The sequence below is a fragment of the Haliotis cracherodii genome, unplaced genomic scaffold, assembly GCF_022045235.1.
Source record: "Haliotis cracherodii isolate W230 unplaced genomic scaffold, xgHalCrac1.p SCAF_12, whole genome shotgun sequence".
Taxonomy (NCBI): domain Eukaryota; kingdom Metazoa; phylum Mollusca; class Gastropoda; order Lepetellida; family Haliotidae; genus Haliotis; species Haliotis cracherodii.
Window position 1 is genome coordinate 23,888,325 of NW_027266267.1, and position 27,332 is coordinate 23,915,656.

Below are 27,332 nucleotides of genomic sequence, written 5' to 3' on the forward strand. Positions count from 1 at the left end.
GAGTCGAAAGCAATCGATGCTGCGTGTCTTAGATCCAACTGGCTTTCAATTTATATTCTTCTACTCTAACAATCAACTGCGAATTGTTAAAATCTCAAAGGTATATAAATCTCGACACATTTTCTGTCAACAAAGTCCTTACAGACATGTTCTCTCAATGGCCCGTCAAAACACAAAACCGGGCACCCGCTCAAAAGTGTTCCTAGCAACGCCTTGGTTGACAACGGCTGTTCCGTTAACCTCCCCCTGATTCTTTTCTTTTCTTTGAGCTCTGCTTTTCATATAATTTGGGATAGTTTATTTCATTTTATCAAATGATGACAATTAAATAATGTAATACTTCATGAAGGTTTTACTAACTTACTGCACTGGAACGGTGTTATTAAAAAACTTACAAATATGTACGATTACAACACTGATTTATTAGCAGTTGATTTTATTTTGGATTGTTTTGATATAAATAAAAACATAATAAATCTTAATGATATTTCATTCGTGAAATAACTTTATCTGTTGGATGAGCCAAAGACGTATGAGAGTTTTATTGTATCTTACATGTTGTATGCGGCTAACTTGTGTCACATGACAATCCAAGATGGCGACGATCGACATTCGCCTGAAGAAAGTGAATAAGGTTTATAAGGAAGGGGTAAGTGTGTGATTCATTTGTGAATATATTTGCCATCTTGCAAAGAACATGTTCTCTCGTCAGTGAATAAAGCAATGAACCTATAAATCTAATGGTTAGTTTTGCAGTATTTACAAGCTAGAGTTTTAGATGTTCTGTTTTCGATCACATGATTGCCCCTCCCCTTTTCGTTTCACGATCTGGTATATCAACCAGATTCTATGTTCACGTTATATCGACATGCCTTTTAGCAAACCAATATACAGTTACTCTACTGTGACGGAACAGACATTAATGCTGATTTATTCTAAGTGTTCAGGGAGAATTTGGCTGGCTTCAGACATAAGAAATTGGCACTAGTCCTGTAGTCCCAGCCAAACTGGCCAATAGATAAGGTATCATAAGGACTGGTAGAAATGTGCCATTTTAAAGGTTTTGCTATATGTTATCATTATAAGGACTAGAGGACTAAAACTGTTTGTTTCTACCCCTGCAATAATACGGATTTATTCTAACTGTCCAGGGAGAATTTGGGTAGCTTCAGACAAACATTTTCATGATTTAGTTATCAACTTTTGACAAGACATTTTCAGTATCATTACCATGTTTCATAACAAGTTTTAATGTATTTTTAAAACAGTCATTCAGCTTCCTAAATAATGAACGAATGTGAAATCACTTGAACTTGTTGATTTGATGCAATTATCAGAATCTGTTTGTTATCCATCAAATAGCAACTTTAAAAGTAGATATATATCAAGAAAACTTCTTTAGTAATGCTGCACCCTTCTTGCTTGCCTCTATGGTCTTTAGGGTTAGTTGTGTTAGGGTGGGATAGGTTATGCTTATAGCCCTTGGATGAAAATATTGATGAACATATTCTATGGCTGCTTCATTGATTCTCCAAGGATGTCGTGTCCGGCACGGTGGTGGTGCAGAGTCGTGGAGAGCTGCAGCACCAGGGCATCACGCTTGCCGTAGATGGTGTTGTTAATCTACAACTCAGTGCCAAGAGTGTTGGAGTCTTTGAAGCCTTCTACAACTCTCTCAAGGTAGGCAATTTCAGACACTAGCTGCGACAAGCCCAGCAGTCAAGACTTGACCCTACACCACCTACTTATGCCAGAGGGCGGTCGGGTAGCCTAGTGGTTAAAGCGTTCGCTCGTCACGCCGAAGACCCGGGTTCGATTCCCGACATGGGTACAATGTGTGAAGCCCATTTCTGGTGTCCCCCGCCTTGATATTGCGGGAATATTGCTAAAAGCGGCGTAAAACCATACTCACTCACTCACTCACTTAAAAGTGGTGAGTCCGTGTTCAGCTAGTAGCCTGCAACCTCGGGGTATCGCGGTACTATCATGGCAACATTTATCATAATTATCACAATTATGCATACTACACTGGGATTTATCAGGTGGTCATGGACGTCAAAATTTGAAATCACAACAGAACGCTCACTTACTAAATTATTTCAATAAGGAGACATAATGGCAATGATACAAATGTGAGCAGTTGCATAATTGTGATAATTATGATAAATGTTGCCATGATAGTATATCGATAGCCAAAATGTCACAGTTTGTCGAACATTGTCCCGCTTGCGTGCCTTTGACACGTGCCTTTGACATTGTGATGTTTGCCATGTGCTGTCCAGCCACCTTAAGCTTTTGTACTCCAAGCCTTGAATTCAAACCAGAAGTGGCGAAGTGTAAAAGAGGTCAGTAGGTCATAACTTGACTGTCAGGCACCATCGCAGCTCTTGGCTAGATGAAGTTAATACAGTAATCTATGTTTATAACGAACAAGCTTATTACATGACGGATAAAACAAAATATTTTGGGGGGGTCCCTTCCATTTGCTGTATATATGTTGTATATGTGCTCATAACAAACGACTATGCTTGTCGTAAAAGGCAACTATGCTTGTTGTAAAAGGCGACTATGCTTGTCGTAAAAGATGACTAAGCTTGTCGTAAAAGGCCACTATGCTTGTCGTAAAAGGCCACTAACGGGATCGGGTCGTCAGGCTCGCTGACTTGGGTGATACATGTCATAGATCCCATTTGCATGGTTCGATGCTCATGATATTAATCACTAGATTTTCTGGTCCAGACTCGATTATTTACAGACCGCCGTCATATAGCTGGAATATTGCAGAGTGCGGCGTTACACAACAAACCTACCAACCAACATAACAAACTTCAGTTATAATGCACTAAAATTAGTGGTCCTTTGAGTTCGTTATAACCATACTTTACTGTACTCTCGTTTTCCACATATGATGGTTGTCACGACTCACTGATGTATTGATGCATTGGAAATTTACATCTGTTGATGGATACATGATTCATGTTTTATCATAGGAATTAAAAAAATCAGTCAGACAACCGGACTGGCAGCTTTTCAAAGTTATCAGACGAGATAAAATGTTGCCTGTCCAGAATTTTCTAAGCTAACCAACAAAAGTAACAAGAGGGTAATTAATGTCAGTATTGTCAACTTAATAACTTTAACTTATTGAAATTTTATTCATCAATCTGTGTTTACGCTTAACAGTTAATTTACCTTTTATTGAATTATGAGTACAATGCTTAAGGGGCATACAATATAAGCCCGATCATTGGGTGTGCAACTTTTCAAAACTGACCCTTGGTCAGACAGTCTCTGATGATTCATGGTTTAAAATTAGAATTCAAAATTTCCTAATGCATGTTTACATAATATTCTTCTCAAAACAAGGTAAAGAAAATGACATGACAGATCAACTGTAGTCAGTGAAAGAATCGGGTGTTCTTTTGAGAAGTATGTAGCTAGTAGCAACTTTTGTGTCTTTGTTTGTTTATTTGTTGAGTGCAATATTCCAGCTGTATGACAGCGGTCTGTAAATAATCAAGTCTGGACCAGACAATCCAGTGATGCATCAACCAAGTCAGCGAGCTGACCACCCAATCCCATTAGTTGCCTCTTCCATCAAGTCTTACGCCAATCCAGTGATTAATATCATGAGCATCGATCCACGCAATTGGGATACGATGACATGCCTCAACCAAGTCAGCAAGCCTGACCACCCGATCCCGTTTACGACAAGCGTCGTCGCCTTTTACGGCAAGCATGGGTTGCTGAAGACCTATTCTAACCCAGGTCTTCACGGGTATTGTGGCTTTGTAGAGATAGCCTGTATTTCACTTATAACAGGACCATTTAAATGGAATAGGTTTTAATACTTGGTTTTATATTATTGCATTGCATTCTCAAAATACAATGTTAAAATATCTCTAAATTTAAGAAAATGAGAACTTGTAAAAAATCCCAGTTTTGAACAAAATTTACGATTTTTCCCAGTTTGTCTGCCAGGGGCTCTCTGTTTAGAATCCCAGATAAATCCCTGTAGAATTAAGTGGTCTTCGTATAGGATAGTTGACTGTTCGGTTTTGTTGGTAGTTTGGAATAATAGGTGATTTTAAACAGAACAACAAGCTCACACAGTGATTGTGATCAATGTCGACTTGATCCAGGGGAACAACAGGATTTGGGCTCAACCCTCAAGGGTGGAGTAAATTCCTTACCACAACAAAGACACCCCTTCTTGGCAACTTGGACTGTTCCGGTGATTCGTTGTGGCTCAGTAATCTCAAATATTAGGTTGTCTAGGCTCAGTGTTAATTACGTGATGTGAATTAGGTAGTTCTCCACACAGAAGGGGAATCACAACAAATACACAGGTGTAGTAACATTCTGTTTGGTCTTGTAAGCTCAGCCGACAAAAGTCAATATGATTATCAATTTTACTAAGGTCTATTGAAAATGAGGCTTTGAGCGATGGTCGGGCAAGTGGATTCAAACTTGTTCACTTCAGTAATCAATCACATTTTCACAATCATCATTTGGCTAATACATCCTCCACCGGGGAACGGGTGGCCCGGTCGTCTAAGGCGCTGCAATTCGCTGTGCAGAGTTGCGTCCCTTGGGCACGCCAGAAACCTATGATTGTGGGTTCAAATCCCGATTCGCCCCGAATATGATTCTAGGTTTGTCAGCACCTTACCCGTGCTCATGGGTTTCACCAAAGTGGTAAACGTCTGAGACCTGCATCACTTCAGGCTTTCCTCCCACATTAAGCTGACATGCTGTGATATAACTGGAATACTGTTAAAAGCGGCGTTAAACCCAACTCACTCACTCACTCCACCGGTGAAGACCAAGGTTAAAATAGGTCTTCAGCAACACATGCTTGCTGTGAAAGGCAACTATGCTTGTCTTTGGAGGCAACTGACAGGATCAGGCTAGACTAACATCTAGTCTCTGAAATGAACATATCGTACAGAAAAAAATAGTTGTTTAATTACTTAAGACAAATTTCAGAGCCCAGAGACTCTCTTCATTCCTGATACTGCATAAATCTAGACTTGCCAAACATTATAGACTTGCATGGGCAGTATTTGTTATGTTTGTATCAGGGTCTGTAAGACTAAGGATCGGGTGGTCAGGCTTGCTGACTTGGTAGATGCATGTCATCGATCCCAATTGTGTGGTCATGCTCATGATGACAGTCACTGGATTGTCTGGTACAGACTTGATTATTTAAAGACCGCTGTCAGCATAGCTGTAATATTGCTGAGTGCGGCGTTAAACAACAAACAACCAAACAAATTTAGTGTGTAACTGTGATCGATACTTGTGTCAGGAAGACACAGATCATGATCCAACGATGCATCTTCCCACAACTACTAAACAACGACACTAGTATCTGTGGGTATGATGACATGCTATCAACCAAGTCACCAAACCTGACTCCCTGACAACCTGACCACCAGACCATCTGACCCCCTGACCATCTGACCCCCAGACCACGTGACCACCAGACCCCCTGACCACCTGACCCCTTGACCACCTGACCCCCTGACCTCCTGACCACCTGACCCCTTGACCACCTGACCACCTGACCCCCTGACCACCTGACCCCTTGACCACCAGACCACCAGACCACCTGACCCCCTAACCACCCGACCCCCTGATCACCCCGGAATCCCAAGATCAGTACATTTATGAAACCTGTGATTATTTTATCACATTAATATTCCAGCCTATGCAGTTGATCAACTACAACCTCGAGGTCGCCAAGCCAGGCAAGTTACCATCAGGGAAGACTGAGATCCCCTTCGAGGTACCGCTCCGGGCCAAGGCGGGGAAAACCCTGTATGAGACGTATCATGGAGTCTTTGTAAACGTACAGGTGAGGTTTCCATTAGTTGGAGTAGTTTCAGGTACTGCTCCGAGCCAAGGCGGGGAAAACCCTGTATGAGACGTATCATGGAGTCTTTGTCAACATACAGGTTTTTCCATTAGTTAGAGTTGTTTGAGGTACTGCTCCGAGCCAAGGCGGGGAAAACCCTGTATGAGACGTAGCATGGAGTCTTTGTAAACGTACAGGTGAGGTTTCCATTAGTTGGAGTAGTTTCAGGTACTGCTCCGAGCCAAGGCGGGGAAAACCCTGTATGAGACGTATCATGGAGTCTTTGTCAACATACAGGTGAGGTTTCCGTTAGTTGGAGTAGTTTGAGGTACCGCTCCGAGCCAAGGCGGGGAAAACCCTGTATGAGACGTACCATGGAGTCTTTGTCAACATACAGGTGAGGTTTCCGTTAGATGGAGTATTTTTAGGTACCGCTCCGAGCCAAGGCGGAGAAAACCCTGTATTAGACGTACCGTGGAGTGTTTGTCAACATACAGGTGAGGTTTCCGTTAGATGGAGTAGTTTGAGGTACTACTCCGAGCCAAGGCGGGGAAAACCCTGTATGAGACGTATCATGGAGTCTTTGTCAACATACAGGTGAGGTTTCCGTTAGTTGGAGTAGTTTGAGGTACCGCTCCGAGCCAAGGCGGGAAAAACCCTGTATGAGACGTATCATGGAGTCTTTGTAAACGTACAGGTGAGGTTTCCATTAGTTGGAGTAGTTTCAGGTACTGCTCCGAGCCAAGGCGGGGAAAACCCTGTATGAGACGTATCATGGAGTCTTTGTCAACATACAGGTGAGGTTTCCATTAGTTAGAGTTGTTTGAGGTACTGCTCCGAGCCAAGGCGGGGAAAACCCTGTATGAGACGTAGCATGGAGTCTTTGTAAACGTACAGGTGAGGTTTCCATTAGTTGGAGTAGTTTCAGGTACTGCTCCGAGCCAAGGCGGGGAAAACCCTGTATGAGACGTATCATGGAGTCTTTGTCAACATACAGGTGAGGTTTCCGTTAGTTGGAGTAGTTTGAGGTACCGCTCCGAGCCAAGGCGGGGAAAACCCTGTATGAGACGTACCATGGAGTCTTTGTCAACATACAGGTGAAGTTTCCGTTAGATGGAGTATTTTTAGGTACCGCTCCGAGCCAAGGCGGGGAAAACCCTGTATTAGACGTACCGTGGAGTGTTTGTCAACATACAGGTGAGGTTTCCGTTAGATGGAGTAGTTTGAGGTACTACTCCGAGCCAAGGCGGGGAAAACCCTGTATGAGACGTATCATGGAGTCTTTGTCAACATACAGGTGAGGTTTCCGTTAGTTGGAGTAGTTGGAGGTACCGCTCCGAGCCAAGGCGGGAAAAACCCTGTATGAGACGTATCATGGAGTCTTTGTAAACGTACAGGTGAGGTTTCCATTAGTTGGAGTAGTTTCAGGTACTGCTCCGAGCCAAGGCGGGGAAAACCCTGTATGAGACGTATCATGGAGTCTTTGTCAACATACAGGTGAGGTTTCCATTAGTTAGAGTTGTTTGAGGTACTGCTCCGAGCCAAGGCGGGGAAAACCCTGTATGAGACGTAGCATGGAGTCTTTGTAAACGTACAGGTGAGGTTTCCATTAGTTGGAGTAGTTTCAGGTACTGCTCCGAGCCAAGGCGGGGAAAACCCTGTATGAGACGTATCATGGAGTCTTTGTCAACATACAGGTGAGGTTTCCATTAGTTAGAGTTGTTTGAGGTACTGCTCCGAGCCAAGGCGGGGAAAACCCTGTATGAGACGTAGCATGGAGTCTTTGTAAACGTACAGGTGAGGTTTCCATTAGTTGGAGTAGTTTCAGGTACTGCTCCGAGCCAGGGCGGGGAAAACCCTGTATGAGACGTAGCATGGAGTCTTTGTAAACGTACAGGTGAGGTTTCCGTTAGATGGAGTAGTTTCAGGTACTGCTCCGAGCCAAGGCGGGGAAAACCCTGTATGAGACGTATCATGGAGTCTTTGTCAACATACAGGTGAGGTTTCCGTTAGTTGGAGTAGTTTGAGGTACCGCTCCGAGCCAAGGCGGGGAAAACCCTGTATGAGACGTACCATGGAGTCTTTGTCAACATACAGGTGAGGTTTCCGTTAGATGGAGTATTTTTAGGTACCGCTCCGAGCCAAGGCGGGGAAAACCCAGTATGAGACGTATCATGGAGTCTTTGTCAACATACAGGTGAGGTTTCCATTGGTTGGAGTTGTTTGAGGTACCGCTCCGAGCCAAGGCGGGGAAAACCCTGTATGAGACGTACCATGCTGAGGTATAATATATAAACTCCCTCCTCAATTGCAAATAGAAAATGTTCACATGGATAATGAGACCATTTTCTGAAAGCAATAATACAGGGCTCGATTTAGCTATTTAAAACATGCACCATCACACCCAATTATTGGAATATGCAACCTAATATTTATGTAAAAGATATTCATTATTGTGTCCAAACAAAATCGTTCTTTGATCACACTCAATATTTCTCAAGTGTATTTACCATACTAAATCACTAATCCCTGAGTTATGTGTAATTTGTCATGCTTTCTTGGGTCATCAAACTGTGGGTACTTCGAGATGTGCACATTCCTATTATGTTTTTCAGCAATGTGTCATTAATTTATGTGACACTGGCAGCAGACCAGCCTATGTTTCAACTTTGATAAATTTAAGGGTGCAACCTTGTTTTGTTTGGTGCACCTTGGTTTTGTTTGGTGCAACCTGGTTTTGTTTGGTGCAACCTGGTTTTGTTTGGTGCAACCTGGTTTTGTTTGGTGCAACTTGGTTTTGTTTGGTGCAACCTGGTTTTGTTTGATGCAACCTAGTTTTGTTTGGTGCAACTTGGTTTTGTTTGGTGCGACTTTGTTTTGTTTGGTGCAACTTGGTTTTGTTTGGTGCAACCTGGTTTTGTTTGGTGCAACTTGGTTTTCATGTCATCATCAACCTGGTGCAAGTTAAACAATAGTATATCTTGAAATTCATCTGTCACAACAAGTTCTGCAAGTGACAGAATACTGGGTCTAGGGTATTTAAGTTTATAGAAAATATTAAACCTTGGATAGCTGAGGATGAGTGTCAGAGGTGGTACCGGGGTCATTTCCACCCAAGTACTGTACTTGCTATAATAACAACCTGCTCCAATGAGACCCCTTCTCAAATTCTAGACCAAACTTGAAAATGATATTCATAAGTGCCCTTGCTCATGTTGCTCAGACCAAAAAGTTATTTGACAGTCTGTGTTGTCTTGTGTATATTACAGAAAACACTGGCAAAGATGAGGTCTATAATTGCATTGTAATTATTTTTGATTTTTTTTTAGTTTAGTCAGTGTTTGAACCAATCTCATTAAAATCTGATTTTAGTTTTCGCTATCGCAAAACAAAGATCTGAGGACATCCCATTACGGGTCACGTCAGAACGACCTTTCATCCAACCAATCAGAGTGTCGCTTACCAGATCATGAAAGTGACAGTCGGAATGTGTTTTCTAATCATGCAACCACGACATATTTAACACGGGGTATTCCGAACGACAGTTACAGGTTTTATGATTATATCCATACAATCTAGGCCATCTATAAGCCATTCCAGAATGTTCTTCTTATCAGTTTAGATTTTTTAATTGAGAATACGTCAAAATATGTTTCAAAGCGTAGTCGCCAGTTGGAAACTAGTGTCGTAAAGCTCGAGAAAGCTGCCTTCTGATTGGCCTATGTCGATTTCTTGTCAGTCATTTCATTGGTCGGTCAAAATTCGTGAAAGGTCGCTCTGACGTGACCCATAATGGCATGTCCTCAGATCTTTGTTTAGCGGTAGCAAGAACTAAAATCTGATTTTAATGAGATTGTGTTTGAACTAACTTTGTCCACTACCGCACAATCTCTGAAAACCAACTGAACTTGCCCTGGGCACTTTATTATGAACGCTACCTCTAAGCCTTTATTGATCTTAGTTTCTCCCATTACAGTACTGTGTGAAGGTGGACATGAAGAGGTCACTGCTCAACAAGGACCTACAGAAGCAGACAGAGTTCATCCTGGAGTATAAGGTATATACGACAATATCGGGGGAGGTATAAGTCTTCAGCAACCCATGCTTGCCTTAAAAGGAGACTATGCTTGTTGCAAGAGATGGGATCAGGTGGTCAGGCTCGCTGATTTGGTTGATGCAGTTGCGTGGATTGATGCTCATGATGTATATCACTGGATTGTCTGGTTCAGACTTGATTATTTACAGACTGCCGTCATATAGCTGGAATATTGCTGAGTGCGGCGTCAAACAAACAAACAAACAAACAAACACTCCTGATCTGTTTGTTTCAGGAACAAGAAGAGAAGTCCAAGCCCAAACCTGTCAACTTCACGATAACTCCAGAAACATTGTCGAACATAAAGGAGGTAATTACCATGGTTGCATCCTCATCCTCCAACCCAATTTGTTCTTACTTTTTGTCCACAAAAATGCTTGTTTAGTCACGACTATCCCCAAGATGTAATTATAAAAAATATCCAAAAAGCTTGCTCAACAATTGTAGGAAGATAGATAGGGGACTGTGTAGCCTCTATGCCCACTGTGTCGTGAGACAAGATGTTGTTTGTTTGCTCATTCAAGGTGACTGCCTTCTGGTTCGGGGTTGTTTCCCAGCAACGTCATAACAAAAGACCTCAAAAGATGGTACTTCTTGTTACCCTCCCTGGCGCTCGGCATTATGGGGCTAAAACAAGGACTAGTCGGCTGGGAGTCAGTATACTGTGTCTGAGTGGGGTATTCATGTAAAACTGCAGCATGGTATCTCAGTGGGACTAGTACAAGCAGCCACACACACTCACGTGCATGCACAAGTATATAAGGGCAATAATCTTGGATGCAACGTTAAACCCCATTTCACCTCACCTCACCTCACCTCATTCATGGTTATTGCTCTTATGTCACAACATGCGTGCACTGTCTGTGTGTCTGGCTGTCTGCTTGTACAAGTCCAGACGTATGTCATTTTTATACAGCTAGCCCACTAAGACACCATACCCTCGCAGATCCACAATGCTGACTCCAATCCAGTCCTTTTCTTATCCCCTTGATACCATGCAGAGTAACTTGTACAAACTTAGTTAAGTGTCTTCTGGTATGACCCGGCCAGAGATTGAACCACTAATCATCCGCTGACGGTCCACGGAGCTGGTCTCCTCGTCTGGACTACCAGTGGGCAGCCTAGTAGTAAATGGGTCTTAATCATACCCCAGACCTAAAAAGGTCGGGGGTATATAGTTATACCAAGGTCCCGTCCATCCGTGTGTCCGTCGGTCCGAAAATTTGGTCCGCACGATTTCTCTTAAACTATTCAGTGGATTCATCTCAAACTTAGTACACATAATCTGTGTCACATGGAGGGGTGCAGTCAAAAGAAAAAATTGATTTATTTTTTTTCCATTTTTTTTCCATTTTTCAAACCCTAACCCAATCCATTTTCTAATGAAACAGAGTGACTTCCATCACACAACTCACACAGTGCAAGTTGAGCGTGATGGACTGCTTGACACACTAGGGGGGTCGGGGGTATTAGTGAGCCACGCTCACTTTTGCCCTTGTTGGTGAACATCTACATCCTTACCCTCCCACCTATCACCTGTAGTATGCAGGGTTCTATTTATAACTACCAGGTGTTTCAGAACACCTTTGAAGCAACATTGGGTAGGTGGTCAAAATAAGAATCTAAAAACTAAACCTAATATATGGGAACTAAGAGATGAAAGGTTTATAAGTCTACAACATGACGTGGGTGACTTCAGAAACCTTATAAAATAGATGCAGCTATGGTTTTTAAAACGGCTGGTTCTTGGTCTGATTGAAAACATAAACTGCTTCCTTGTTACAAGATATTCCAAAGAAAACTGATTAAACAGCTACCGTAATCGTCCGCTGACACTCCACGGAGGTGATCTCCCCGTCTTGACCACCAGTGGGCAGCCTGGTAGTAACTGGGTCTTAATTGGTGCACTTCTACATTCTTACCCTGCCACCTATCCTCTAGGGGGGCACGGGTAGCCCAGTCGTCTAAGGCGCCGCGATTCGCTGTACAGAGTTGCGTTACTTGGGCACGCCAGAAACCTATGATTGTGGGTTCGAATCCCAGTTCGCCCCTATTATGTTTCTAGGTTTGTCAACGCCATACCCGTGCTCGTTGGTTTCACCGAAGTGGTAAACGTCTGATACCTGCATCACTTCGGGCTTTCCTCCCACATTAAGCTGACACGCCGCGATATAACTGGAATACTGTTAAAAGCGGCGTTAAACCCAACTCACTCACTCACACACCTATCCCCTGTAGTATGCAGGATTCTATTTATAACTACCAGGTGTTTCAGAACACCTTTGAAGCAGGGTAGGTGGTCAAAATAAGTATCTAAAAACTACAGCTAATATATGGGAGCTAAAAGACAAAAGGTTTTTTTTAAGTCTATAAACATGTCGTGAGTAAGACATGAGAAACATTAATAAGATAGATGCAGCTAGGTTTTTTAAAACGATTAAAAAAATAAACTGCCTCCTTGTTAAAAGTTTCTAAATAATCCAAAGAAAAGTGACTGGCTGAAAGCCCTTGTTGATCAATCAATGTCTTGTCATTGCAGAAACAAAACGTGCCAAGGTTCAAAGTTAAAGGAAAGCTCAGCTCTTCCAATCTGCAGATAACAAAGCCTTTAACAGGCGAGGTGAGTCGCTGCATGTGTTATCACCAGACGCCAGCGATACAATCCACACTGGGTACTGACACATACATTTAGTTCCTTACCAGTATCTGAGAATTTTCCTGAGGCAAGAAAAAAGTCGATTTTCCACCATTGCCAAGCGTTCGCTTGTCACACCAAAGGCCCGGGTTCGATTTCCCACATGGGTACAATGTGTGAAGCCCAGTTGTGATGTCCCCCACCGTGATATTGCTGGAATATTGCTAAAAGTGGCGGAAAACCATACTCACCATATGCTAACACAGAGTTATCCCCCTTTGCTGTAGTTTAAATCTGAAACTATCTTATATCACGATGAAGTTTTCTGAAGCTTCAAATTGTCGCTTGATGACAAATGGATGGATAGATAAGCTTATTACACTATATTTCCTGCATTATATAGCATGTGGTTTGTCTTTTGTTTGTTTAGGCCTTATTAGGAAAGTTTATGGCACTTTGTGACTCAGTTATTGACTCAGACTGTAGTTGACTTACATCCTCCACTGGTGAAGATCTGGGTTAGAATAGGTCTTCAGCAACCCAGGCTTGTTTTAAAAGGCGACTATGCTTGCCGTAAAGGGCGACAAAAGGGATCGGGTGGTCAGGCTCGCTGACTTAGTTGATGCATGTCATCGTATCCCAATTGCGTGGATCAATGCTCATGATATAAATCACTGGATTGTCTGGTCCAGACTCGATTATTTACAGACCGCCTTCATATAGCTGAAATATTGCTGAGTGAGATGACATTGATGGTAACTATTATAAACTGCTATTTTGTCATATTAATGATTGCCATCAGTCCTTAAACAGTTGCTATTTTTTATCGTTAGATCAACTTTTACCTCCTACAGTATTGTAGCAGCATACTGGACTATAGAATTATCCTGTACAAACAGATGCATATTGAATAATGTTTTAGGTAGTGATAATGTCTGTCTCCCTGACCCCAGAGAATAAATTATTAATGAATCTGACTAAAGTCTCCAATGTTTTGTTACGTAAGATTGACACTCGGCAGAAATTAAACATCGTTGTGGGTTCCATTTGAATTTTATTTTATAATTTTTATTTATATATTTTTTGTAAGATAACTTTATTTATTGGACGATTTGTCTGTCCACTGGCGATATTCACAAGGATTTGTCTAGCGCCGCTCAAAGGCCCATAATCCCCAAGTCCACAGCAGATGTCATAGAATATGAAACATTCGTAAGTGTAAGTACAGTGTTAAAATACCTCTGAATTTAAGAACATGCGAACTTTCAGAAAGCAAAATTTGAAGATGATGTTGTTGTTACTTGCTTGCCTCTTCTCTGTGTGGTCCAGCTGCAGGTGGATCAGTGTGATGCACAGATCAAGTCTATCGAGATCCAGCTGGTCCGAGTGGAGACGTGTGGCTGCGCAGAGGGCTATGCTAAAGATGGTACTGTACCTCCTTGTGTGTGATAACTCACGTATTATGCACACTTACACATGATAGCACCTACTTACGACGGGCACTTACATATAATGAGCTTAAGTATTAGGTGCACTTATGTAATAAACACTTGTGTATAATGCACACTTACACATGATGAGCACTTACGTACAAGCACTTACATATAATGTGCTTAAGTATTAGGTGCACTTATGTAATAAACACTTGTGTATAATGCACACTTACACATGATAGCATTTACTTACGACGAGCGCTTACATATAATGTGCTTAAGTATTGGGTGCACTTATGTAATAAACACTTGTGTATAATGCACACTTACACATGATAGCATTTACTTACGGCGAGCGCTTACATATAATGTGCTTAAGTATTAGGTGCACTTATGTAATAAACACTTGTGTATAATGCACACTTACACATGATAGCACCTACTTACGACGAGCACTTACATATAATGTGCTTAAGTATTAGGTGCACTTATGTAATAAACACTTGTGTATAATGCACACTTACCATCTGTAAAGAGAACCCACGTAAAAGGCGACCCCCCCTGTACAAGCCTTCAAAATCGATGCTTATTTATATACCCCGTCTATAAAGCGAAGGAATGAAGCACGTCACCAGCCCATACACAATCCCTACATTTGCAATAAAAACGTGTTTGTCTACTGCAGAAAAAATATACATCATATCCCTTCAGCAAATTCAGGGAAACGAACAGATTATAAACAATTAAATGTGGCCAATATAATACACAAACCCTATGCTTGTATACAACTTTTAAGAATAATTTCCTGGTTTACATAAGCAATCAACCCGTGAAGATCCGACTAACGGGATCGGGTGCTGACTTGATTAATGCATGTCATCGTATCCCAATTGCGTAGATTGATGCTCATGATGTCAATCACTGGATTGTCTAGTTCAGACTCGATTATTTACCGACCGCCGTCATATAGCTGGAATATGCTGAGTGCGGCGTTAAGCAACAAACAAACAAACAAGCATAAACACTCACACATCAGGATACCTTGATTATCATGAGCTACAGTGCCTAGTTCTGTTTTTTCCAAGAATAAAGTTATACATCTGAACATTATTTAAGGACTGGTAATTTATAATAGGGACTGAGTGTCCCCTTATGACCAAGTATCAATTCTACATACACTCTTCCAGTAGTTGGGCGGTGAGGTAGGTTGGTGGTTGAAGCAATGCTTGTCACATAGGAGACCCGGGTCTGATTATACACATAGGCACAATGTGTGAAGCCCATTTCTGGTGTCCTTCACAATGATTTTACTGTAAGATTGCTAAAAGTGCTGTAGGACAAAACTTTCACTTTCACGCTCACTCACTCACTCACTCACTCACTCACTCACTCACTCACTCACTCACTGTTCCAGCCACAGAGATACACAGATTGCTAAAAGTGCTGTAGGACAAAACTTTCACTTTCACGCTCACTCACTCACTCACTCACTCACTCACACAACCTCTCTCTCACTCACTCACTCACTGTTCCAGCCACAGAGATACACAGATTGCTAAAAGTGCTGTAGGACAAAACTTTCACTTTCACGCTCACTCACTCACTCACTCACTCACTCTCTGTTCCAGCCACAGAGATACAAAACATCCAGATAGCTGACGGGGATGTGTGTCGCGGACAGAACATCCCCATCTTCATGATCTTCCCCCGTCTCTTCACCTGCCCGACATTGTCAACAAGCAACTTTAAAATTGGTAAGTCTTACCTATTGTTCATTGAGATGCCTCAGGAGGTTTAGCATTGACTGTCACCCCACAGTGTGTGTGTGTGTGTGTGTGTGTGTGTGTGTGTGTGTGTGTGTGTGTGTGTGTGAGAGAGAGAGAGAGAGAGAGAGAGAGAGAGCTGTGGTCTAAGGGAGGTAATTCAGTATTTATTACTTTAGATTCTCTCCCTTTATCCTATCACATGTCAATGCTTTTGAGAAACAGGAGTATTGAAAGAAGCTAATCATGATTTTCAGGGGACAAATGATTTGGAATGACATAGAAAATATTCTACCAAAAAGTGATAAAAGCAAGGAATGTTTTTTTGTTTGTTTGTTTGGTGTTTGTTGTTTAATGCTGCACTCAGCAATATTCCAGCTATATGACGGCTGTCTGTAAGTAATTGTGTCTGGACCAGACAATCCAGTGATTGATATCATGAGCAGCGATCCACACGATTTCTACTAGTTACTTTGATGAAATGTGCAAGGAAATGTGTCAAGCAGTATCACTAGTAATATGTTTATGGTTTGGGGAAAATAAAATTTTAGGAATTAACTTTGCTACAATTTAAAGTTAAATTAGCACCTGATTCATTCACCCGATGAAGGATTGAATAAAGAAGTTCCCTCCCTAATGTGCATCACTTCTAAATACCATTCAAAGACTTCATGAAACAGTAGTCCATGAGTGGGTGTGGCTAAATTTGTTTTCAATTTATGGAAACATACATGTACAGTGAGTGAGTGAGTTGGGTTTAACGCCGCTTTTAACAGTATTCCAGTTATATCACGGCGTGTCAGCTTAATGTGGGAGGAAAGCCCGAAGTAAAGCAGGTCTCAGATGTTACCACTTCGGTGAAACCCACGAGCACGGGTATGATACTTACAAACCTAGAAACATAATCGGAGCGAACCAAGATTCGAACCCACAATAATAGGTTTCTGGCGTGCCCAAGGGACGCAACTCTGCACAGTGAATCGTGGCGCCTTTAATATCATTTATTTACTGGGGTGTTCTTGTTTCAGAGTTCGAGATCAACATTGTTCTGGTGTTCCATGACGACCACCTCGTGACTGAGAACTTCCCCATCAAACTGACACGCTTCTAAACAAAACATGCAGATGCTCCTTGTCAACGATTTGTTTCCATGGTGTTTCAGTACTTATTTCTTTTAATTTCCTCAGAATTGCAAGTATAAATAGGTACATTTATTAAATATCTTTTGTTGTTCTTGTTCGTGCTGTTATTTTTTCTATTATTTGGAAATGTCATTTTTGTTAAATCGGTGAAAGTGATGAAAGAATAGTTTCAAGCAACAGGACCTTAGTTGTGCTCAGAAGATTCTGCTGGCCATCTTCGTTTGAATGAATGTGAACATTTGTAAATACAATATTGTACATATATGTCATCACTTATGATATGTAAATAAATGAATGTAAACAAATGCTCTTTCGTTTGTCACAGAAAATTCAAAGGTATGTTTTCTTCGAACGTTATATTCATCATTGCTTGGCAAAGATGAGGAGGGATAGGGTAGCCTAGTGGTTAAAGCCTTGGTCATGCTGAAGACCCGGGATTGATTCCCCACATGGGTACAATGTGTGAAGTCTATGTCTGGTCTCTCCTGGTGTGATATTGCTGGAATATTGCTCAAGGCGGCAAAGATGAAAAATATCACTTTATGATGCATATAATCATGATGATTCCACCTGTCAATCAAACCATGTTGACCAATCAGAAAGTAATACACCTTCCCGAGGCAAACGTGTCCACTAACATTTATCAAAGCCAAGTTTCTACCATCTTTTCCGAGGCAAGCGTGTCCACTAGCCTTTATCAAAGCCAAGTTTCTACCATCTTCCCGAGGCAAGCGTGTCCACTAGCCTTTATCAAAGCCAAGTTTCTACCATCTTCCCGAGGCAAGCGTGTCCACTAGCCTTTATCAAAGCCAAGTTTCTACCATCTTTTCCGAGGCAAGCGTGTCCACTAGCCTTTATCAAAGCCAAGTTTCTACCATCTTCCCGAGGCAAGCGTGTCCACTAGCCTTTATCAAAGTCAAGTTTCTACCATCTTCCAAAGGCAAGCGTGTCCACTATCCTTTATCAAAGCATAGTTTCTACCATCTTCCCGAGGCAAACGTGTCCACTAACCTTTATCAAAGCCAAGTTTTTATACCATCTGCCCGAGGCAAGCGTGTCCACTAGCCTTTATCAAAGCCAAGTTTCGACCACCTTCCCAAGGCAAGAGTGTCCACTAGACTTTATCAAAGCCAAGTTTCTACCCTCTTCCCGAGGCAAGCGTGTCCACTAGCCTTTATCAAAGCCAAGTTTCTACCATCTTCCAAAGGCAAGCGTGTCCACTAGCCTTTATCAAAGCATAGTTTCTACCATCTTTCCGAGGCAAGCGTGTCCACTAGCCTTTATCAAAGCATAGTTTCTACCATCTTCCCGAGGCAAGCGTGTCCACTAACCTTTATCACAGCCACGTTTCTACCATCTTCCCGAGGCAAGGGAGTTAACTGACTACAAAAGTGGAAACTGGACTTTTATAGTCAGTTAACGCCCTAACCTCAGGAAGATGAGTTTCTACAAGACTTTGATGAAAAGGCTAGTGGACGCTCTTGCTGTAACAGGCGACTATGCTTGTCGTAAGAGGCGACTAACGGGATCGGTTGGTCAGGCTCGCTGACTTGGTTGATGCATGTCATCGATCCCAATTGGGTAGATAGATGCTCATGACATCAATCACTGGATTGTCTGGCTCAGACTCGATTATTTACAGACCGCCATCATATAGCTGGAGTATTGCTGAGTGCGGTTAAACAACAAACAAACAAATGAACATATGTAGACATTATCAGAAATGAGAAAAACGCAACAGAAATTCTGGTTATGCAGCTGAACGCCAGAGGTCGCCTTCCACCAGAAGAAATAGGGCGATTGATAACGCCTGCAGACCGCCTAACTTCATCTCCAGAGTGACCAAAATAAGCACCCTGCACTATCATGACAGTGTCAAATTATGTTGGATTGCAAACGTAAAAGAAAAAACATACATTCACAATGTCAATATTCTGATACCATTATATAAATTATATAATTGGTTTCTTTCCGTAACTGCTGCTGTGGAAATTTTGTGCGAAATTTGTACATATTAAACTAAATAATAAAGAAAAAAGAAAACGTCTATCCTTGTTAGATTCTTATTTGAAATATCGCTTCGGGTCCGTCGCTTAAATGTCTTTGACAGGCCTTGACACGATCCCCATGCTTGTAACAACAAGGGCGTGGTTAAGGAACCGTTATACAGCACAGCGTGAATAAACCGACACGCCGTGATATAATTGAAATACTGTTCAAAGAACAGTCGTTTCACAAACCATAACTACGTTAACGGGCCATTGACTTAATGGAAGTTTGGAGGTACGTTAGACATAAAGCATTTTAATGCGACTTTAAACTCCATTTCACCTAATCTCATAATAAAACAAAAACAATGTTATATTATTGCACTGTTTATTTATAACACACTGCAAAGAATTTCTATATACACATTCATGTTAGTATTTCTTTCTTGCACAATCATAACACTGTCGGACATAACAAACCGTGATGACATCAACGCAAGATATCGGTATAGCGCCGATATCACTAAACTAACACAATAAGCAAAGAAATGATATCACAAACAGAGTCGACAGAAGAATGAGTGAGTGAGTGAGTTGGATTACACGCCGCTTTTAACGATATTCCAGTTATATCGCGGCGTGTCAGTTTAATGTGGGAGGAAAACCCGAAGTGATGAAGGTCTTGGACGTTTATCACTCAGGTGAAACCCACGAGCACGGAGATGGTGCTGACAAACCTAGAAACATAATCGGGGCGAATCGGGATTCGAACCCACAATCATAGGTTTCTGGCGTGCCCACAGGACACCAACTCTGCACAGCGAATCGCGGCGCCTTAGACATTATTATGGTGGCACGGGTGGCCCAGTCGTCTGAGACACGTGCATCACTTCGGCTTCCCTCCCACATTAAGCTGACACGCCGTGATATAACTGGAATACTGTTAAAAGCGGCGTTAAAACTCACTCACTCATTCACTCTCCCCAGACCGAAAGTTCGCACCTCATCATGGAGCATAGTCTCTTCGTTATGTTTTCTTTCAAAGTATACAACAAAGTATACAACGTTTGATAGGGATTAGTACCAGCTATGTCATTCTAATTAATTATACACTTGACGAGTATCATATCTTTGCGTGATAAGGTAACAAAAATTCCCTATCAAAAGCTCGTGTGTTTCACCGAAGTGATAAACGTCAAAGACCTGCATCACTTCCGGCTTTCCTCCCACATTAAGCTGACACACCGCGATATAACTGGAATACTGTTAGAAGAGGCGTAAAACCCAACTCACTCACTCACTATACCTATTTTGATAAGGGCATTTGAAGTTGTGTTAACGTCAACTATGAATGTATTCTGTCATACAACAATCGCTAATAACAACAAAAACTTTTCGCAATATGGGAAGTTTAACAGTTTTTTGGGTTTTTTTAAAAAACAAATTAACTAATACACATGATTCGTTAAAAATAACAAGTCGGGCAACTTTTTGAAACAGGTCCACAGTTTGATAATTATGGAGCTCAAATGACCAGATCCGCCCGCGGCCTTATGTGCAACTGGTGGTACAACGTCATCAACGTCACCATGACGACCATCGTCACGCCAACGATACTTGACAGCTGGGGAAGATACATACAACAGTCACAATTTCACTGAGCACCTTAATTATCTTTTGTTTGTTTGTTTGTTTGTTTAACGTCGCACTCAGCAATATTCAAGCTATATGACGGCGGTTTGTCAATCACCGAATCTGGACCAGACAACCCAGTGACTGACATCATGAGCATCGAACTATGCAATTTGGGTACGATGACATGCATCAACCAAGTCAGCGAGCCTGACCACCCGATCCCGTTAGTCGCCACTTATGACAAGCATGGGTTGTTGAAGACCAATAATTATTCTAACCCGGATCTTCACAGGTCGAGCAGGTTGTGCAGATATGTGTTGTCATTTTGGGAGGGTTTACCATAGCATTCTAAAACTTGCTAGATTATCAAATAATCATAATTTTATAAATCTCCTGTAAATAACTATTGCCCTTTTCCTGTTTATTTGAAATTAATTTGAATAATTTGATATGTGTCCGTTTTCTTTGCAATGATATGAAACGTGTATAAGTGAGGTGATTACCTTCATCCAAATATGGTATCGTGTCCAAACGTCTATCATCTGTATCTTCGCCAGAGCGAGGCTGCAGGGGAGGTAAGCCTCGGTCTTCCGGGATTCCTTGCACCTGCAAACACAACCCATTCTTCTTAACAACTGCCTCAATATATAATACTCAACGAAGCAGTGGGGATTATAATTACGCCGAAGACATATTTTAACAATGAAGGATCATAATCCGGGTGAATGTGTGATACAAAACCATTAGCACAGGATTCTGACAGACCAAAGGGACGCAACTCTGCACAGAATTGTGGCACCAAGCGTGTTTCTGTCTGCACTGAGATGTGGACAAATGTAGTAAGCTGAATTTAACACTGTAAAACCCTGATCGACACTCTAATCGATAATGTATGATGACAATGGGTTGGTCGGTTTGTTGTTTAACGCCGCACTCAACAATATTCGAACTACATGACGGTCTGTACTGTAAATAATCGAGTCTGGACCAGACAATCCAGAGATTGCTATCATGAGCATCGATTCACGTAATTGGGATCGATGACATGCTTCAACCAAGTCAGCGAGCCTGACCACACGATCCCGATAGTCACCTCTTACGACAATCATAGTCGCCTTTTACAGCAAGAATGGGTTGCTGAAGACCTATTCTACCCCAGATCTTCACGGGTCAAAAATACTTCAAACCCTCATCAGGTGTACAGTGAAAAGGGGTTTAAAGTCGCGTCAAGTGTGTGTGTGCGCATGTGTGTGTGTGTCTCATTGTACTAGTCCAGACTAATGTCGGTTTTATAGTGCTAGCCCACTGAGACCCATACATCAGTTGAACATAAATACCCCACTCAGACACAGTATACAGACTCCGAGCCGACCAGTCCTTGTCTCAGCCAATTCATGCCGAGCGTTAGACAGGGTAACAACAAGTACCATCTTCTGACGTCTTTCGGTATGACGCAGCCGGGATCGAATCACCGACCTTTACAGTCGTTCGACCCACTAGAACACACGTGCGGTCAGAAACAAGCTGGAACAATGTTGTACCTGGTATACAGGTAGACGAGGAGGGTGATGTTGCTGTCCCGATGTGCCAGGGGGACGCGGAGGATGTCCCACGTCGTGTTGGGGATGTGTGCTCCCTCCTCCACCATGAACGCTAGGTTGAACAGCGCCTGCGGGCAATAAAAAGGTTGGTTCATTATTTGTTTCCAAACTTGGTACCACGACCAAAAAGTTAAAATATGCATCCCAAAGGAGGCTAAAGATTGTTTGTTTGTTACTTGTTTAACGCTGCAATGAATCTTTCTGTTGTGGTTTAATTTTTAAACTATGGTGATTTAAAACTATGGTAAAGTTTCTTCTGGCCGTCAGTATGTGTCATCACGGGTATAATGCAACATTGAAAAATGCATACGGGGAATATGTCATGACTGGAACACTGTTTGATTGCGAATAATGCTGACGCAAATAATACCAGTGAGCAATCGTTGACGTTATGTGAAAATGCTTGAGGGAAACAAATCATATATGGGAAATAATTACAACGATTGCAAAGAATTAACAGAATTAACATTGCAATATTCAAATCATTTTGTCCAGTGTCCGTACATCCTTTAAGCGAGAAAAATCCAAGCCATACTTACATGTGGGTCTCCCTTTAACGCTGAGTTAGCATAGAAGGCGGAAGCCTTCGGGATATCTCTCTCCGCCCTGCATCCGTACCAGTAGTAATCCCCCATCTTGATCATAGCTGAACAAATATAACATCTTGAGGTCATAGTATGGTGAAACTAGGCCATACAGTAAACTACGGTTATAACGAACTCAAAGGGACCACTTATTTTAGTTCGTTATAACCGTAGTTCGTTATAAGCATATATACAGCATATATACAACAAATGGCCGGGACTAAAAAATAAGTTCGTTATATCGGTCAGTTTGTTATAAGCGTGTTCGTTAAAACCGTAGTTTATTGTACTTATCTTATTATAATAATCATATATATGTCATAATGATAATTTTGAAAATGCTAAACTTAATGTATCGATTGTGTATTCGGTTAAACGCCGCTTTTGTTAGTTTGTTGTTTAACGCCACAATATTCCGACGGCGGTCTGTAAATAATCGATTCTGGACCAGACAATCCAGTGTTTGACATCATGAGCATCGATCTACGCAATTGGGATACGATTATAACATGCATCTTCAGCCAGCCCGAACTACCGATCACTTCTTACGACAAGCATGGATTGCTGAAGACCTATTCTCTACCCGATTCTTCAAGATTCCAAACGCGTTTCGAACAGTATTTTAAACATAGCGGTCTTCGACGTTTAACACCTTGGTAGAGCTCTATTTTGTTTGAGTCATGTTGAAATCCAAGAAATTTTTCAAAGTGTTCAAAGTGACTGAATTACCAGAGCGAGTTTAAGCTTTTAGAACAAGGCTTCATAGAGTACACCAGAGCGATGAATATTTTTCGAGCCGTCCTTACAATTTTCATTATGTTTCTAGGTTTGTCAGCACCGTACCCGTGCTCGTGGGTTTTTACAAAAGTGGTAAACGTCTGAGACCTGTATCACTTCGGGCTTTCCTCCCACATTAGGCTGACACGCCGTGATGTAACTGGAATAATGTTAAAAGCGACGTTAAACCAAACCCACTCACTCACTACAATTTAAAAATACGCAAAGCTTTAATAATTGTCAGACACATAAACGCCTTAAACGCCTTAGATGATCAATCAAGGCCACAACATAATGACGTTGGTCTGTAACGTCATCTCACCGTAGGAGTCGACGAGCTGGGGTTCCCTCTGTAGGGACAGGTTGTAGTGTCTCCACATACATTCCTTCTCCATGTGGTTCACAAGCCCTTCCTGGAAACACAAACACCAATCTCATTAAGATCACATCTTGGTTTTCGCTACCGCTAAACAAAGATCTTAAGACATCCCATGACGGATCACGTCAGAACGACCTTTCGCAAATTTTGACCGACCAATGAAATAACTGACAAGAAATCGACAGTAGCCAATCAGAAGACAGCTTTCTCGAGCTTTACGACACTAGCTTCAAACTGGCGACTACGCTTCGAAACATATTTTGACGTTTTCTCGATTAAAAAAAATAAAACTGATAAGAAGAACATTCTGGAATGTCTTATAGATGGCCTAGATTGTATGGATATAATAATAAAACCTGTAACTGTCGTTCGGAATACCCCGTGTTAAATATTTCGTGGTTGCATGATAAGAAAACACATTCCGACTGTCACTTTCATGATCTGGTAAGCGACGCTCTGATTGGTTGGATGAAAGGTCGTTCTGATGTGACCCTTAATGGGATGTCCTCAGATCTTTGTTTAGCATAGCGAGAACTAACATCTGATTTTAATGAGATTACACTAGAGTGAGTGAAGCAGTGTTTGTTTGTTTGTTTGTTTAACACGCGCTCAGCAATATCCCAGCTTTATGGCGGTGGTTTGTAAATAAACGAGTCTGAACCAGACAATCCGATGACTGACATCATGAGCATCGATTCACGCAATTGGGATACGATGACATGAACCAACCAAGTCAGCGAGCCTGACCACCCGATCCCGTTAGTCGCCTATTTCGAAAAGCCTAATTATAATCTTCATGAGTCGAGTGGGGCAGTGCCTCATCACAACGTATTGCGAACGACAAATCGTAACACACGTTTCACGTCAATCATTATATTAGATACTCTTGGGAGGGTCTGGGATTTGCAGATAAAGTGTAAGTGTACCCGAATATGCTGGAAAGAATCATTTGGTCATAAATATGTTTGTGTTTATCTTATGAAATCGAATGTAGGTTGGCTGGTTTGTTGTTTTACGCCGCACTCAGCAATATTCCAGCTATATGACGGCGGTTTGTAAATAATCGAGTCTGGTCTAGACAATCCAGTGATTGATATCACGAGCATGAAATCGAATGTTTTGAGGGTCTAAAGAAATTGTCTCAAAATGTAATCACTGTCTGCAAAGGGCACATTAGTCTTTTCGTACTATACGTAATATGGGCTTGACTATTTCTTTTGATTGCCCGCCCAACCCCCCCTTCCCCACCACCACCACCCAAAAAAATTCTGTTAATTCGATACTAATATAATAATAATAAGACGATATAATCTTATAAAATCCGGTGGAACCCTCTCTAAAAAATCATCTCAACGCAGGTATGGCCTTGGGCGACTGTATTTTGCTAATCTCAACAAAAACACAACTTCACCCATGACCCGATATACTTGAATGCTTACAATTGTGAAAATACCGTCTTAGATTTCTGTGAAAACGAAATGCTCCTGTCGTAAATAGCCTGATACGTTTGCAAAGTTTGATTGAGGAATAAAGTTGTTTCATGATCTGTTTGGCAGCAGACGCAAACCAAAGATTCGAACATGCTTATACTATAGAGCACACGGATACAAAGTTCCTGGTGCCCCATTACTAAAACAAATCGGGGAAAGCAAGTTTATTTGTATTCTAGCTTAATTCTACCTTCCACGGAACACCACTTTGCCAGTAATCCGTACATTATCATCTTCCCGAAGCAAGAGAGTTAACTGACTTTAAAAGTCCAGTTTCACCCTTGCCGAACTAGCCTGGAATTACTGGGCTCGATCGTTGCGCCACCATTGACTATTACCAGTTATGTCCCCTCTAAGCCTCTCCTATGGACCAATGAGATTCCACCTCTCGTATCACTTGCGTTTGCTTCACCCAAAACGGTGGCGCCCAATCAGGACGATCTGATCGATAATCAAGATCTATATTGTGATAAAACGGGTCTTACATCGCGAAATGCATCAAATTACGTGAGCACCTTGATTAAAAAAACATGAAAAGATTGGGAAAATATCTGTTGACAACGAGTTGGCGGTGCACATGCTTTGCAAAACCTGCAATCGACCGAAATCTGCACGACAGTTTACGAACCGGTTTTCGATTTCGGTGTGCGATTTTGATTGGACTATGCAGACTCGTTAGTCCAGCCAAAGCTTAACTCCATAATACCAGCCTAGTTCGGCAAGGGTGGAAACTGGACTTTTATAGACATTAAGCTCACTTGCCTCAGGAAGATGTACATATAGAGAAATAAATGTGAAGCCAAAGCAGGACACTTATATGTATTGTACCTTGTTTTCCTCACACAGCCAGGCGACGTTGAAGTCCCCGACCTCAATCCCCGAGTCGGCCGCGAGTAGGTAGTAGAAGAATGCCAAGGGTCTGTGGGGAAGGAATAGTGAGTGAGTGAATGAGTATGGTTTTACGCCGCTTTTAGCACTATTCCAGCAATATCACGGCGGGGGACACCAGAAATGGGCTTCACACATTCTACCCATGTCAAGAATCGAAACCGGGTCTTCGGCGTGACGAGCGAACGCTTTAACTACTAGGCTACCCGACCGCCCCTGGGGGAGGAATAAACTTGTCATGCGACCTGTCATGGAACTTGTCATGCAAACAGTCATGGAGCTTGTCAGCGACCTGTCATGAACGTTTGTTGGTTGTTTAATGCCACACTCAGCAATATTCCAGCTATTGTAAATAATCGAGTCTGATAAGACAATCCAATCCATAAAGCATCGATCTACGCAATTAGGATGAGGTGCCGTGTTGAACCAAGTCAGCGAGCCTGACCACTCGATCTGATTAGTCGCCTCTTACGACAAGCATGGGTTGCTGAAGACCTATTCTACCCCGGATCTTGAGGGGTTTTATCATGACAGTATTGATCTTACCACTACTAAAATGGATAAAATACCACCGGCACGTGCAAATAATTCTCCGTTAACCTTGTGTGGGTTCAATTTGTAAAATTCCAAACACACACGTCCCACTTTATACACTCTAAAGCCTTGTAGAAGTCACAGAAAGAATCTATTGAAAACTGCATATGCGTTTCTTTTTGTGGGGAGTATATATACGAGATCGTATATCATTGAAATGTGTTAATAAATTGCACGGAGTTTATCGCCTGTGTTTCAACGTTAATACAAACTTCCTTACTCTCATAATCACCTTCAGTAAACTGAATAAGTATACGATACACGCGTGAAGCTTTGTGTTTGATTCAACAGTGTCTGTTTCAAGTAAAGAGTGAGTGAGTGAGTTGGGTTAAACGCCGCTTTTAACAGTATTCCAGTTATATAACAGCGTGTCAGCTTAATGTGGGAGGAAAGCCCGAAGTGATGCAGGTCTCAGACGTTTACCACTTCGGTGAAACCCACGGGCACGGGTATGGTGTTGACAAACC

At 41.9% G+C, this 27,332-nt stretch overlaps 2 protein-coding genes across 3 annotated transcripts in view; one reads left to right on the forward strand and one right to left on the reverse strand.

The window, feature by feature from the left end:
* The first annotated feature begins 588 nt into the window (after positions 1–588).
* On the forward strand, positions 589–17,201 carry LOC139457681 (vacuolar protein sorting-associated protein 26C-like). The gene is made up of 9 exons (XM_071239036.1): positions 589–649; positions 1,537–1,680; positions 5,711–5,860; positions 9,837–9,917; positions 10,192–10,266; positions 12,496–12,576; positions 13,921–14,017; positions 15,653–15,778; positions 16,816–17,201. The coding sequence occupies exons 1-9, from the start codon at positions 596–598 to the stop codon at positions 16,896–16,898; spliced, it is 891 nt and encodes a 296-aa protein (XP_071095137.1). The 5' UTR covers positions 589–595; the 3' UTR covers positions 16,899–17,201.
* A 2,783-nt stretch (positions 17,202–19,984) lies between these two features.
* Positions 19,985–27,332, reverse strand: part of LOC139457682 (protein sel-1 homolog 3-like) — a 36,528-nt gene continuing 29,180 nt past the window's right edge. For both annotated transcript variants that reach the window (XM_071239038.1, XM_071239037.1), the window contains 6 exons: positions 26,212–26,302; positions 23,837–23,927; positions 22,693–22,799; positions 22,094–22,221; positions 21,056–21,158; positions 19,985–20,541 (listed from right to left, as the gene is read on the reverse strand). In XM_071239038.1, the coding sequence (XP_071095139.1) occupies positions 20,443–20,541; positions 21,056–21,158; positions 22,094–22,221; positions 22,693–22,799; positions 23,837–23,927; positions 26,212–26,302 (619 nt within the window). In that variant the 3' untranslated portion in view covers positions 19,985–20,442. The remainder of the gene's footprint in view (positions 20,542–21,055; positions 21,159–22,093; positions 22,222–22,692; positions 22,800–23,836; positions 23,928–26,211; positions 26,303–27,332) is intronic.

Excerpts from the sequence above, each read along its gene's own strand:
- LOC139457681 (XM_071239036.1), top strand. The coding sequence starts at position 596 with ATGGCGACGATCGACATTCGCCTGAAGAAAGTGAATAAGGTTTATAAG. Across the intron at positions 9,918-10,191 it reads AGTTCATCCTGGAGTATAAG|GAACAAGAAGAGAAGTCCAA; the intron begins GTATATACGACA and ends TGTTTGTTTCAG. Across the intron at positions 15,779-16,815 it reads AACAAGCAACTTTAAAATTG|AGTTCGAGATCAACATTGTT; the intron begins GTAAGTCTTACC and ends TTCTTGTTTCAG.